The sequence below is a fragment of the Nanorana parkeri genome, unplaced genomic scaffold (genome assembly GCF_000935625.1).
Source record: "Nanorana parkeri isolate BGI_ZX_2015 unplaced genomic scaffold, ASM93562v1 scaffold1135, whole genome shotgun sequence".
NCBI lineage: Eukaryota > Metazoa > Chordata > Amphibia > Anura > Dicroglossidae > Nanorana > Nanorana parkeri.
In genome coordinates this window covers 422,092-435,077 of record NW_017307403.1, presented here as the reverse complement: position 1 = coordinate 435,077, position 12,986 = coordinate 422,092, and the positions used below count along the sequence as shown (strand labels likewise).

Below are 12,986 nucleotides of genomic sequence, written 5' to 3'. Positions count from 1 at the left end.
TCATCGTGCACAGCTGTGAAATGCCAGCTCGTGCACGCTGGCATGTGTGATCGGGAGGCGGAGTATGAAGTGAGAAGGCTGCTGCAAGAGATGGTATGAAAAAAACGGACTCAGCCTCCCTGCTAATTCAGTGCTCTTTCCCCTCTCTCATCAGCGATCCCCAGTAATTAGGATGTCAGCATAACATAGGGGCAGAGAGAGAGGGGATAAAGAGCCATCCCTCTCTCTCCATCATCATTTACGAGAAATCGGCAAGTCCATATATGGTGAATGATGTCACTGGGTATCCCTGCAGACTGGCAAGCATCCGATCAGCAGGCCATACGTTGTAAATGATGGAGAGAGAGAAGGCTCCTTCCCCTCTCTCTCTCTCCCTGCCCTGAGTGACGCTGACATCCTCAATTCACTGGGGATCGCTGATGAGAGAGGGGAAGGAGCCCTCTCTCTCTCTTCAGCATTTACTACAAATGGGCAAGTCCATATATGGTGAATGATGTCAATGGGAATCCCTGCAGACTGGCAAGCATCCGATCAGCAGGGATCTCCAGTGACATCATTTACCATATATGGACTTTCCCATTTGTAGTAAATGCTGAAGAGAGAGAGAGAGCTCCTTCCCCTCTGTCATCAGCGATCCACGGTCATTTCAGTATGAAAATGACTTCTGTCAGCGCTTCTGTGTCCCAGCCTCCTATGCTATCCGACGGCGTTTCAGGGTCTCGGCCGGCTCTTCTGCCAGACCGCACTTACGGATCCCGGCTTCCTCCACCACCTGAACGTAGCTGTGGGGATCTGGACCCGCTCCTCCTGCTGCTGCTCGATAAGGCCGCCAAAGCTGCTGTCACACATGGCAGGGAGAGAGAGGGGACGGAGCCCTCTCTCTCCAGCATTTACCACGTATGGCCAATGCATATATGATGAATGATGTCACTGGGGATCCCTGCTGATCGGATGCTTTCCAGTCTGCAGGGATACCCAGTGACATAATTCACCATATATGGACTGACTGTGCTGTACACTACACGTGTCGTGAAGTAGGCGGGACAGATGAGGAGGAGGGAGGGGATCAAGAGCTACACAGCAGCTGTCTTGAAGGCTGGCACACGGGGACGTGCAGATAAGAGAGCTGCTGCGCATGTCCATATATTCGTGGACGCGCAGCAGCTCTCAAGAATCACTGTCGGGCACAGTGAGGAAGATCAGTGGGGAGGATCCCGTCAGACACGTCGGGATGTCTCCTCATTGCGGCGCTTAGCCCCGCCCACCACCTTAAATTAGGTTTTACAGCCTTATTGTGCATTTTGGCTAATTAGAGTAAATACATAATTTACTTATTTAGCCTAAGAAATGCATTAATAAAGAAAAGATAGAAGCCCATAGTTCTCCTTTAACATTCTACCAGATGTGTTGCTTTCATAAGTGAAATATATTCACCGTTCTCCTTTTTATTTTAAGGCCTTAAGAGAACCCCTTCCCCGTCAGGCTTCAAGGCCCTTATTTAACAAGCCAGATATTCTGGCAGATGGATTTGTGTATCAGGGCAATTGAGCTTTAGATTCACCCAGTCACTTCCGCAACCCCCAACTCAAGTCCAAACCGAGTAATTTTACAATCGGCCCCTTAAAGAGAGAATTACCTTTACTCACCAGGCTTCCCTGGAGCCCATGACCGCCCAAGTCTGCACTCTGGGCAACAAATATCTGCCATTTTAGTCCAGCTTCTGTCACACTATTTGTTCTGTTATAGCAACGTATGAAGATAGGAAGGTTGATAATGGTCAGTTTATTCAGCAGATCTTGTACCAGAATGTGCACATCTGTGCTTGACCCTACTATTGAAGGCAATTGCTCTCTTAAGAAGAAATTGGCAGTAGTGTATTTTTATTAAGTGAACTAGAACATGTGTAACTTAGATCTGCTTCATAAATGATGTTCACAGGCAGGCAAGAATTGGATGTTCAGCAATGCCAAAACCCCTCAGCATTGTGAGCTTATGGCTGGTCACTTGCGAAATCGGATTACGGCTGAAGGAGCACACTTCGAATTGCGTCTGCATTTGATTTACTTAACTAATGATGTTCTCCATCACTGGTAAGTAGTGCCATGTGATTTGGTCCTTTTTACCCTGTACCCTTACAGCTGTTTTGCACAGTGCTTTTTAAGTTGTTTAGGCCTGTTCATATGACCGTATTAGTAGTTTTCTAAGCAGTGACATTTAGCTGCACTTTGATGCTCACTATGGGAAGCTCTGATTTTTAGGATTTTTTTTTTAGGAGCCAGCTGTGTTGACAAGAGCTAGAGAAAATCTAAAAAGTTAGGTGCCAGCTGCCATTTTTAAAGAGCATTGGCTGCGGGGCTCTTGGCCTGTTATACCCCATTTTCTGTTAAACTTATTCGCATTATAGTCTATGCACCCTGAGATTTCAACTTATGATGCCACTGTACTGAGTGAGTGGGCTGTTCCTACAGCTCATAAGGTAACTACGATGTTAATGTGGGAAAGAGAAGTAACTATATCCAGCTTGCTATATTTCATCTTAGTCTACATCGGCACTTGAATTTCTAATATGTGGCAGATGTTTTTGAACTTCACTTTTTATATGGTCTCAATATGCTTATTTACTGTTAAATATTTCCCCGATGATAGTTTGAAGAATTGGGATTCTTTATTTAGGTAGAACTAGTTATTGTATTTTTTTTTTGAAAGATTTAAAACAGATTTTCTCTCTTAGACTTCACCTAAGATAACTGTGAGCAATTGATACATAATAGTTGCAGTAGGAACTGATGAGCTAAACCCTACCACAAAGCACAACTCACCTTACTGATTACAGAACTGTAAATCTCAATAAGGCTAGCAATGCACGTGTAGATGGAGTAATCTACATTGCGACTATTGTATTCCTGAATACCTAAACGGTGATTGCATCTGATAGGGTGCAGTCACTGTTCGGGCAACAATTTTCCACCAAGCTCCTTTAATTTTAAAATCGAATTGTGTAGGGATACACCGATACTGGTATTTTGGTATCGAGTACCGGTATTTTCTTTTGTCGGTACTCGCCAATATCGAGTATCGGAAGTCCCATTCAGGAAGCCAGGCGGCATGTAAAGACTCGCCACCTGGCTTCCTGATTAGCCGGGCAGCGTGTAAAGACTCGCCACCTGCCTTCCCGATTAGCAAGGAAGCCGTTCCCCATGCTTCTCGTCACTAAGTGATGAGAAAGCATGGAGCCGGCGTTCTGGCCAATCAGGAAGCCGGGCGCTGTCTAATGACGCGGCGCCTGGCTTTCTGATTGGCCGGGAAGCCGGCTCCTTGCTCCCTCGTCATGAGGTGATGAAGGAGCATGAAGTCGGCTTCGAGACCAATCGGGAAGCCAGGGTGCCGCATCATTACACGGTGCCTGGCTTCCTGATTGGTCAGAAGCTGGCCTATCAGGAAGCCAGGCAGCACGTCATTGCACGCTGCCCGGCTTCCTGATTGGCCGGGAACCCCGGCCAATCACAAAGCATGGCTTCCCGGCCAATCACAAAGCGTCATTATACGCTGCCCGGCTTTCTGATACCGTAAGTATCGGGCTAGTCATCGGAGCATTTGGGCGAGTGCTCGCCCATATACTCGGCACCGATACCGATAATAGTATTGTTATCGGTGCATCCCTAGCCTTTTGTCAAACCGTGGGAAAAAAACAAGCCCAACCACAGCACGTTTTGTCCAATCCAACAGGAATTTGGTAAATGTGGCCGTGTGTGGCTAGTTGTAGATAGGAAAGGGGTGGGGAGTTGTGTTGGGCCATTGCAGAAAGATCAATGTTCTCCCCCAGAGAACATCAGTCCGTAGCTGCAGACAACTGGCGGTGGGGGTTACTGTGGAGCTATTTTATAAAGCAAATGAAAGTGAGACATTTTACAGTTCATTTTGAGCTGCACACGGAATTTATGTATGTACTTTTAATGGAAAGTTTGGTAACAGCTGTTGCAGATCATTCCAGCACATCACCTAAAAAAAATATTTTTGTATTTAAAGTTATTCTGTAATTTTGCTTTTTCAGGGCAAAGCAACAGGTTCACATTATTGCAAACCTCCACAAACTCCTATATTTGCCTTCCTTTCACTTCCCTGCTGCTCCACTGAGCTGCTGGAAGTGAAAGAAAAGCCCTGTGCAAGCTAGGGGTCACCAGAGTCATAACTTGCAGTGGGCTCCCTATGTGGCAGCTCCAACTGGCCCAGTTCTGTCACATGCCTTAAAGTGCCAGGTATTTTCTTTTTGGTTCCTGATGCTGAATGGCTGCTATTGATGGGAGGATTTAAGCAAACCTGTTGCTTTACCCTGAAAGGATAACTACATTACAGATATAGTTGTAGTTATTGTAAGTATTTTTTTGCTCACAGTCAGAGAAAGCAAGCTCGAGAACTTCTGGCAGCTCTTCAGAAAGTAGTGGTCCCTATTTACTGTACCAGTTTCTTAGCAGTGGAAGAAGACAAGCAACAGAAGATTGCACGTGTAAGTATTTATTTATTTTAGTGCCCAAGCATTGGGTATAAAACATCATAATTGTAATAATGTGGCAAACATTACATTGATCCTGCTTTCTTTACAACTCCCCCACTGTGCTAAGTTGTAAAGTGTGACAAAAAACCGGGCTTGGTCCAACTTCAGATCCTGGCTCTAAGCACGTGAATGCTGTCACTGTCCATGAAGGCTGTTCAGACAGAGCCTCTGAGCTGTTAAATGACACATTGTCTGTTTGGGCAGCTATTGGAAGACAAAATTGTCCGCTAACAAAGCCTTTAGTTTTCTTTCGTGTGATCCTGACGGCGCCATTGTTATAAGGGTTTGAGTCTCTGTTTATCATTACTGGGGTCAGGTTGAACAATTTAAGAGTGGTGATTCTGAGTTCTACAAAACCCCTTTTATGATTAGTTCTCTTGTAGTGTCCCTCCCCTTCAGTACATTTTACTCCCAACTTGCTCTGAAAGTCCACTACCCCAGGTGAATATATATCTTTTGTGTCTGGTCTTACCTGACAAATTTTAGAAACTATTTCTATCTATTTCTCTTAAGGATCATATGAAAATGCTTGCTAATAACAGGTTTGGCTATGATTTTACCTTATGAATATCTTTACACATAATAGGCCTGTTTTGTAAAAACTGGAAGATAAAGCTTTAGGTACAGAAGTGGAGTTAGTAATGAAATGTATTCCTTGTTTTATTTTTCCACATAGAATAAAATATCTAAAGTCATTAATATGGCAACAACTCGCATTTTGATTCCGTTATATTATCTCTAGCTATTTTAGAGCCCTTTTTGCTGTAAGACAACTGATTTTGTTTTGGTAGAAACTCTATCATTTGTTTATCATTATATTGACCAGTAGTATTCAGCTTTTTTATACTTATTCTTTATTTATAAAACACTTAAATGTTCATGCAGTGAAAAGCATCCTCAGGATAGGAAAGGGTTTAAACTAAAAGACTAAGACACACACAATTGTTTTTGATTTACCTGTTTGAGACTTATACAGCACATTATTATTAGCCGTATGATCTTTTCCCCCTACAGCTGCTCCAGCTTTGGGAGAAGAATGGTTATTTTGATGAAGCTACAATCCAGCAACTGCAGAGTCCTGCCCTTGGTTTGGGACAGTACCAGGTAATTTATCATCCCTGAAAATGTTAAACTTAGTGGTTGACTTCAGTGGGATTATAAATGTATACAGATGTGGGGCATCCTCTACACTGTATTTCTATCATTTGCCAAAGATACATAAAGACAGTAAAAAAAAACCCGGACGTCCAATAATAGCGAGCACTAATAGTCTTACCAGCGGTCTGTCTATCTACATAGACCAATTTCTTCAGCCGATTGTCACAGCCCTTCCATCTTACATAAAAGATTCCAGTCAACCATACTGTTGGTTATCTCTAGATGTGTGTTCACTATATACTTCAATACCCCATTCCGTAGGATTAAATGCCCTTCTGTTTTTTCTTTCAAATTCATCCCTCAACCATACTCGGGCACAATTCATCATGGATTGTACCGAATTTACGTTAACCCACATTTTTCGTTCCTGGACAAATTTTATCTACAAACTAAAGGGACAGCCATGGGAGCAAACTATGCTCCGAGTTATGCTAATTTAACCATGGGCCATTGGGAATCTTTAAATATATGGAAGAACAACCCATATGCCAATAGGATATTTTATTTCGGCAGATATATTGACGATACAGTAATTATCTGGGATGGCCCCCCAGATACAGTTATAGAGTTTGTAGCCTATTGTAATAATAATAACCTTAGTCTCTCTTTCACCCATGTCGTCAGCCCCACCGAGTTGGTCTTCCTCGATTTAGAGTTGACAACTATCGAGAGTAATATCACCATAAACCATGTCAAGCCCTCTGGTGGCAACTCTTATCTCCATTACCATAGCTGCCACCATCTGCGATGGAAGAACAACATTCCAAAGAGCCAGTTCTGCCGACTTAAAAGAAACTGTACCAACAATTCGGATTATACCACTTCCAGTCTCTTGCTCTCCAAAAAATTTGCTGACAAATCCTATCATGAAGAGCTCATCACAGAGGCTTACACACAGTATCTTACATCTGATAAATCCACAAATGCTAAAAAAGATCGTTCTCTTAGCCAAAATAACTGTACTAGGTTCATTACTACTTTAAATAACAAATATAAAGCCATTCAAAAAGTGATTTATAAAAATTGGCACATTTTGCTGAAAGACCCAAAATTGGGACCCTTACTGCCCCCCAAACCCCCCCATTTACTTTAGAAAAAACAAAAACATTAAGAACCTCCTGGCACCTAGTAAATTATTGAAACACTCCAAAACAACTCAAAACAAAAATTTCTTGTTTGATAACAGAGTGGGTGTATACAGATGTAAGAAACCGAAATGTTTGACGTGTCAATTTATCGGCCATGGACAAAACGAGTTCAATGACCAGCTACACAATACTTACAAGATCCAACAATTTATCACTTGTGCTCACGATCATGTAATATAGGGCCTTACATGTCCATGTGGGCTCATTTACGTTGGACGCACCATGCGCCGCCTGCGCAAAAGAATAAGTGAGCACGGACGCTTAATTGAGAAGGGTGATACAGAGCACAGCGTCCCCAGACATTTCATCAATAAACACTATAAAAATACATCTGCATTACACGTATATATCCACCCAATTATCACCTTCTGAAAGGTTTCGCCAGTTATGCAAAAGAGAAACTTTTTGGATCTATAAATTGAATACACTGGTACCAACCGGTTTGAATGAGGAAATCGAGATACATACAATCTTATGAGCAGCAGTCCCTTAAGCCAATCATTTCCGTGCACAGAGAATCAAAATAAAACCAAATATAGTTTATTTTAATTTATACTGTGATCCACAGGTTTTAACTGATTTTACTATGATCTAAATTCCTTCCCTTCTCTTTAGATTTAAAAAAAAAACCTTTTAATAATAAAATATGTTCTCATTGTAAAACATTTTTTGTATAACAATATTTTATTCTTTTACATCAATTAATACTTCTTGAAAACCATGGTCCATGTTTTAGACATATAGCCCCCGGTCAGAATTCCCCATCCATGTATAAAGTCCTTGTTGTAACAGTCCAACAAACTAAAAAATGTTGTGTTTAAACATGCCTCCTAGATGTTTGCATGCCCAAATGTGTTCTGTCTGTGAATAACAGTTCTACCAATACGATGTCTTAGCCGCAAACCACACCTTTTGTTTAGCTCTGCACCAATCAGGAATTGACACGGGTGTTGTACCCGCCCACCTGTCACATTTAAATTCTTTTGATTCCCGTCCGTTCTTGATTTCCCTGTACGGCTTGAGAAAGAGGCATCGGCCTCGAAACGCGTAGCCACCCATTGGATAGCTGCCTCCCAGCCCCTCACTGACGTCACACTGTCAACCCACGTTGTTCGCCACTGACAGACACAGCGAGCCGCGGCTCAAGAGACAGTACAGCAGCGGCATGCCCCGCCGCTCTCTTACAGAGTCCAGCAGGCTCAGCTTGGCCAGCTGAGTTCTGTCGTTTCTCTCTACATATACCACTCACCCTAGACTGAGTCCACATTCCATTTGAACTTTATGGTCTTTTGACCCACGAACCCCCCTCCGCCTCAGCAGTGCAACGCCACCCTCTGGCCGCAAATAGAGCATCAAACAGTGAGTGATTTCTTCTATCCGTGATATCCATTATTGTGTATTATCCACCACATTTATTGAATTTTGTGACCACCCTCATCCAATAGGGTAGTAGCGCTTCCTTCCCCAGTTTTCTCTCTAGGAGTTCCCTAATGCTGTCTAGAAAGATTGCATTTTAACATGCAAATCCTAAAAGCCTGTAGCAATTCATTATCATGATCATAGTCTGCAGTGCAAAACAAAAACGGTAAAAGCCCTATATGTGATTTTATGTTGGTTTGTGCTAAATGTGTTTTTATAAATGTTTTAGTTAATGGAGTTTTAAGGGTAAAATATGATGACTATCTTTACACTGTTTTGTATGCAGAAAAGCATCCAGTACAGTCTATTTTCCAGACAACATTGCATGTGCAGCTAAACCACTGTCCTTGTGTGGGTTTCCGCTGCAAGAAATCCATCACTTCCCTGACCACTAATATTTCTACGTTTTACACCCGTAGTTTTTAGTGTGTTTAACAGGTACAACCCCCAATTCCAAAAAAGTTGGGACACTATGTAAAATCTACATACAAACAGAATGCAACATATTGCAATTCTTATAAACCCAGATTTGATTCACAATACAAAACATATCATCAAATGTTTTAAACTGAGAAAAAGTACCATTTAAAAAAAAAGGTCATTTTGACATTGGTAGCAGCAACATGTCTCAAAAAAGTTGGGACAGGGCAACAAACAGCTGGCAAAGGAAGTTGTACTAACAAGGAAGAGCTGGAAGAACATTTTGCAACTATTTAGGTTAATTGTGAACAGGTCATAACAAAAACAAAAGAGCATCTTAGAGAGTCCGTGTCTCAGAAGTAAAGATGGGCAGAGGTTCACTAATCTGAAAAGCTGCGTCTCAAAATTGTGGAGTCCTGAATAATGCTCCTCGGTGTAAAATTGGAAAGACTTTAAGTATAGCATCATCTATAATACATAATATCAAAAGATTCTGAGAATCTGGAGAAATCTCTGCGCACAAGGGACGAGGCCAAAACTCCATAGTAGATGCCTGTAATCTTCGGCTCCTCAGGCGGCGCTGCAATAAAAACAGGCATGATTTTGTGATGAACATCACTGCATGGGTTCAGGAATACTTCCAAAAATCACTGTTTGTGAACACAGTTTGCTGTGCCATCCATAAATGCATGTTAAAGCTCTATGATGCAAAGAAGAAGCCATATCTAAACATGATCCAGAAACGCCGCCGTCTTTTTCAGGCAAGGCCTTGCATACCGCATAGATGACAACAGCATGGCTTCATAGTAGTGGAGTCCGGGTGCTTAACTGGCCACCCTGCAGTCCACACCTTTCACCAATTGAAAATATTTGGCGCATGTTGAAGCAAAAAATACAACAGAAGACCCAGGACTGTTGAGCAGTTAGAATCCTCTACCAGGCAAGAATGGGACAACATTCCTCCCCCAAAACTCCAGCAACGGGTCTCCTCAGTTCCCAGACATTTACAGAGGATTGATAAAAGAAGAGGGGATGCTACACCCTGGTAAACATGGCTCTGTCCCAACTTTTTTGAGAAGTGTTCCCATCAATTTCAATATTACCTTATTTTTGTCTTAAAATGGCACATTTTCTCAGTTTAAACTTTTGATATGGTTTCTATTGTGAATAAAATATGCCTTTTTTATGAGATATGCAAATCATTGCATTCTGTTTTTACGTAGATTTCACACCGCTTCCCAACTTTTTTTGATGTACCAGAATCCCATTTCAATGCCCCTTTGTCACTATGTGAGCAGGTCCTTTTGGGTGGGTTGGGTGCTTTAACACTGTTCAGAAAGCTCTCTCTCCCAATAGACTTTCCCAAGCAGTGATCTGTTGCAACAGAATTTACAGGCAGAAAAGGAAGGAATTGTGGAAGATGCATATTTTTCTATAAAGAGCACTGGAAGGGCAGCTGATAGTATGAGCTGGAATTCTGGCCATTTTCAGTTTTAGAACACATGTCTATTTTCTTGCTATGGAAAGGCCTGTCTCCAATTGTTTCCTGTTTCTGCTAGTGCACCTATATACTGTTTATTCAGATAAGACGTTCTTCTTTTGGCTCATTCCTAGATGAGATCACATGTTTGTATTTACGTCCTGATCCTGTCACAATCCTTTCACACATTTGGCTAATTGTTACTTTCTGAATTTGTCAGTGTTACTAAGTTGTCATTATCTTGTCTTGTTTTCCCTTCATTTAGGCTTCTTTATTGAGCGAGTACTCCACTGTGGTGCAACCTATTCTCATGGCATTCCAGCAACAGATCCAAACCCTGAAAACACAACATGAAGAGTTTGTAGCCAGCTTAAAACAGCAGCAGCAACAACAACAACAACAGCAGCAGCAACAACAACAACAGCAGCAGCAGCAGCAGCAGCAACAGCAGCAGCAACAACAGCAGCAGATCCAGATCCCAGTGATAGAGCAAATTCCAGAGCCTCCTGCACCTGCTCCTGCACCAGCTCAAGTGCCCCCACCAGGTAGCCAACTCTTCCTTGTTTTGTTTTTTTTCTCCCTTTCTAGAGGTGTTTTTATGTCATATACAGTATGTAACTCCATGATTCCTTCTTTTTAAATGCTGCTGTTTCACCACAGAGGAAGTGAAACCCGCACTTGCTATCCCGACTCCGACAGAATTTGAGCCCCCTCCTGGAACTGTACCGGATCCTGCTGCAGCTAGAGGTCCAGCTCCTCTTGAACAGATGCCTCCTAACAAACCACCTTGGTTTGACCAGCCCCAGCCTATGGCTCCCTGGGGGCAGCAGCAGGTAAACACATTATTTTCAGAGTGAAAGCACCTTCCCAGTATGTTTCCTAAAATTGTTGATAGTTGTGCTATGTTAATACTTTTTTTTTTTTCTGTGCAGTCTTTTAGAAGTTCTAAAGAATGATTGTTTTGAGCTTTTTGATTAGTAATTTCCTTTGCCTATTTCCACAGCCTTGTGAGCAGCCTCCTTTTCCTCATCACCAGGCACCCCCACCACACTGTCCTCCATGGAATAATAGCCATGAAAGTATGTGGAGTGATCGGGATCCTAACTGGAACAATGAGCCAGAACCAGCATGGAACAGCCAGAGGGAACCTCCATGGAATAACCAGTTTGATGCCCCTTGGAGTAATCAGCATGAACAGCCTCCGTGGGGTGGTTCTCAGAGAGATCCCCATTTTCGCATGCAGCGTCCTCCACATTTTCGAGGGCCTTTCCCTCCTCATCAGCAACATCCACCTCAGTTTAACCAGCCACCGCACCCTCACAACTTCAATCGATTTCCTCCACGGTTTATGCAGGATGACTTTGCCCCACGCCACCCCTTTGAGCGACCACCTTTCCCTCACCGATTTGATTATCCTCAAGGAGACTTTCCTTCAGGTAGTTATTAACAATGCTGTTTGAATTTTGTTGCTACCTGTGGTTGTGGAAGGAATATGATGGTAAAGACAGTTTGATGACATGTGAGACCAAAGTGCTAGTCCTACAGTCTATTCTGGTGCAGCCTATACAGACACAAATTAGGTTTTTTAAGTAGTAATGCAAAAAGCATTTCAGATGCAAAATGCTCGTTATTTCAGTCAGATTATTTATAGAGGATTTCTGATTTGGCTACCATGGGTGGGTTTTTTTTTTTTTTAGTTCTGGTTAGAGTTGTAAAGGGTTAGACCCTTTGACAAGTTGGAATTTGCTGTGTCCCTGCTGGGGAGCTTTACTTCCCTGTTTTGGGGATTCCAAAATGTTAGAGTTTGTCCCCAGAACAAGAGGTGAAAGAAGGGAAATCTTCCAATCGGAACACGTTTTTCAGGGACAACTGAAACTCCTTGCTTAGGGAGACTTTCTCTAACTTCTTATTGCATTATTGGGACATGAAGTGAAGGGAGATTTCCCCAGTATTACACAGCCTGCCCAAAACAAGTTTTGGCTATACATGCACTTGAATAAATGTGTAGGCAAGGAGTGAATGATGAAACCAATTTCCTATTTGCAGTCAGGTTACAACCTTTGGAAGCAGTTCACGAAGGGCCCATTTATACTTTTGTGCTTCGTTAGAACACGTGGATTGTGTTAATTCAGCTCACTTATTTGAATGAGCTGTCCAATATCAAAAAAGGTGCATGTAGCATTTTTGGCAATGCTCCAAAAGGCACATCTGTCAGCAGGGTCCATTGGGCTGCCATTCAGATTGATTGTGCCAACTTTTTTTTTCTTCATGTGGTACCTCTACTTTGATGTCTTCCTAAGGTCACCTACAGAAATAGATATGCAGTTTGAACATGGAGATGGATAACAATATCTGTCTTACCTCCACTTTCTTGTTCCAGCATTTGTGCTGGGTGTCCACACATGATTGTGCACAACATAAGGCACCAGATTTTAGTCTCAGTGCTCAACACTATGTAATGGATCTGGTTTGATTGGCTCCCTCGCCGACTCTTCTTTGTGCAGATGTGCAATCAAATGAGTAGTACCTATTTTATCTTTTATTAAACGTAAAAGTGCTGCCATTTTTTGTTCTCTAAATAAAGAAGATATTTAATATGATTTAAAAGGTCAGTACCCCCATAAAGTAATATTTTAATTGTTAGTAGAGTCTGGTGGGCTACGTTTGGGTGTTTCCACACACCTTTTTGCATGTTCCAGGACTTCATGTAAATCCAGCAAGGAGAATGGGAACTCCCTTTTTATAATGGTAACAGCAGGTAAGCAGACACAGGAACTCAAGTGCACGTGTTATCAAGGAATAGAGTATA

General features: G+C 42.3%; 1 protein-coding gene across 2 annotated transcripts in view; it reads left to right on the top strand.

Moving 5' to 3' along the window:
- CHERP (calcium homeostasis endoplasmic reticulum protein) overlaps positions 1–12,986 on the top strand; it is a 31,749-nt gene that overhangs the window by 9,164 nt on the left and 9,599 nt on the right. For both annotated transcript variants that reach the window (XM_018568086.1, XM_018568085.1), the window contains exons 5-10: positions 1,939–2,090; positions 4,393–4,504; positions 5,567–5,656; positions 10,443–10,722; positions 10,838–11,010; positions 11,181–11,613. In XM_018568086.1, coding sequence (XP_018423588.1) covers positions 1,939–2,090; positions 4,393–4,504; positions 5,567–5,656; positions 10,443–10,722; positions 10,838–11,010; positions 11,181–11,613 — 1,240 coding nt within the window. The remainder of the gene's footprint in view (positions 1–1,938; positions 2,091–4,392; positions 4,505–5,566; positions 5,657–10,442; positions 10,723–10,837; positions 11,011–11,180; positions 11,614–12,986) is intronic.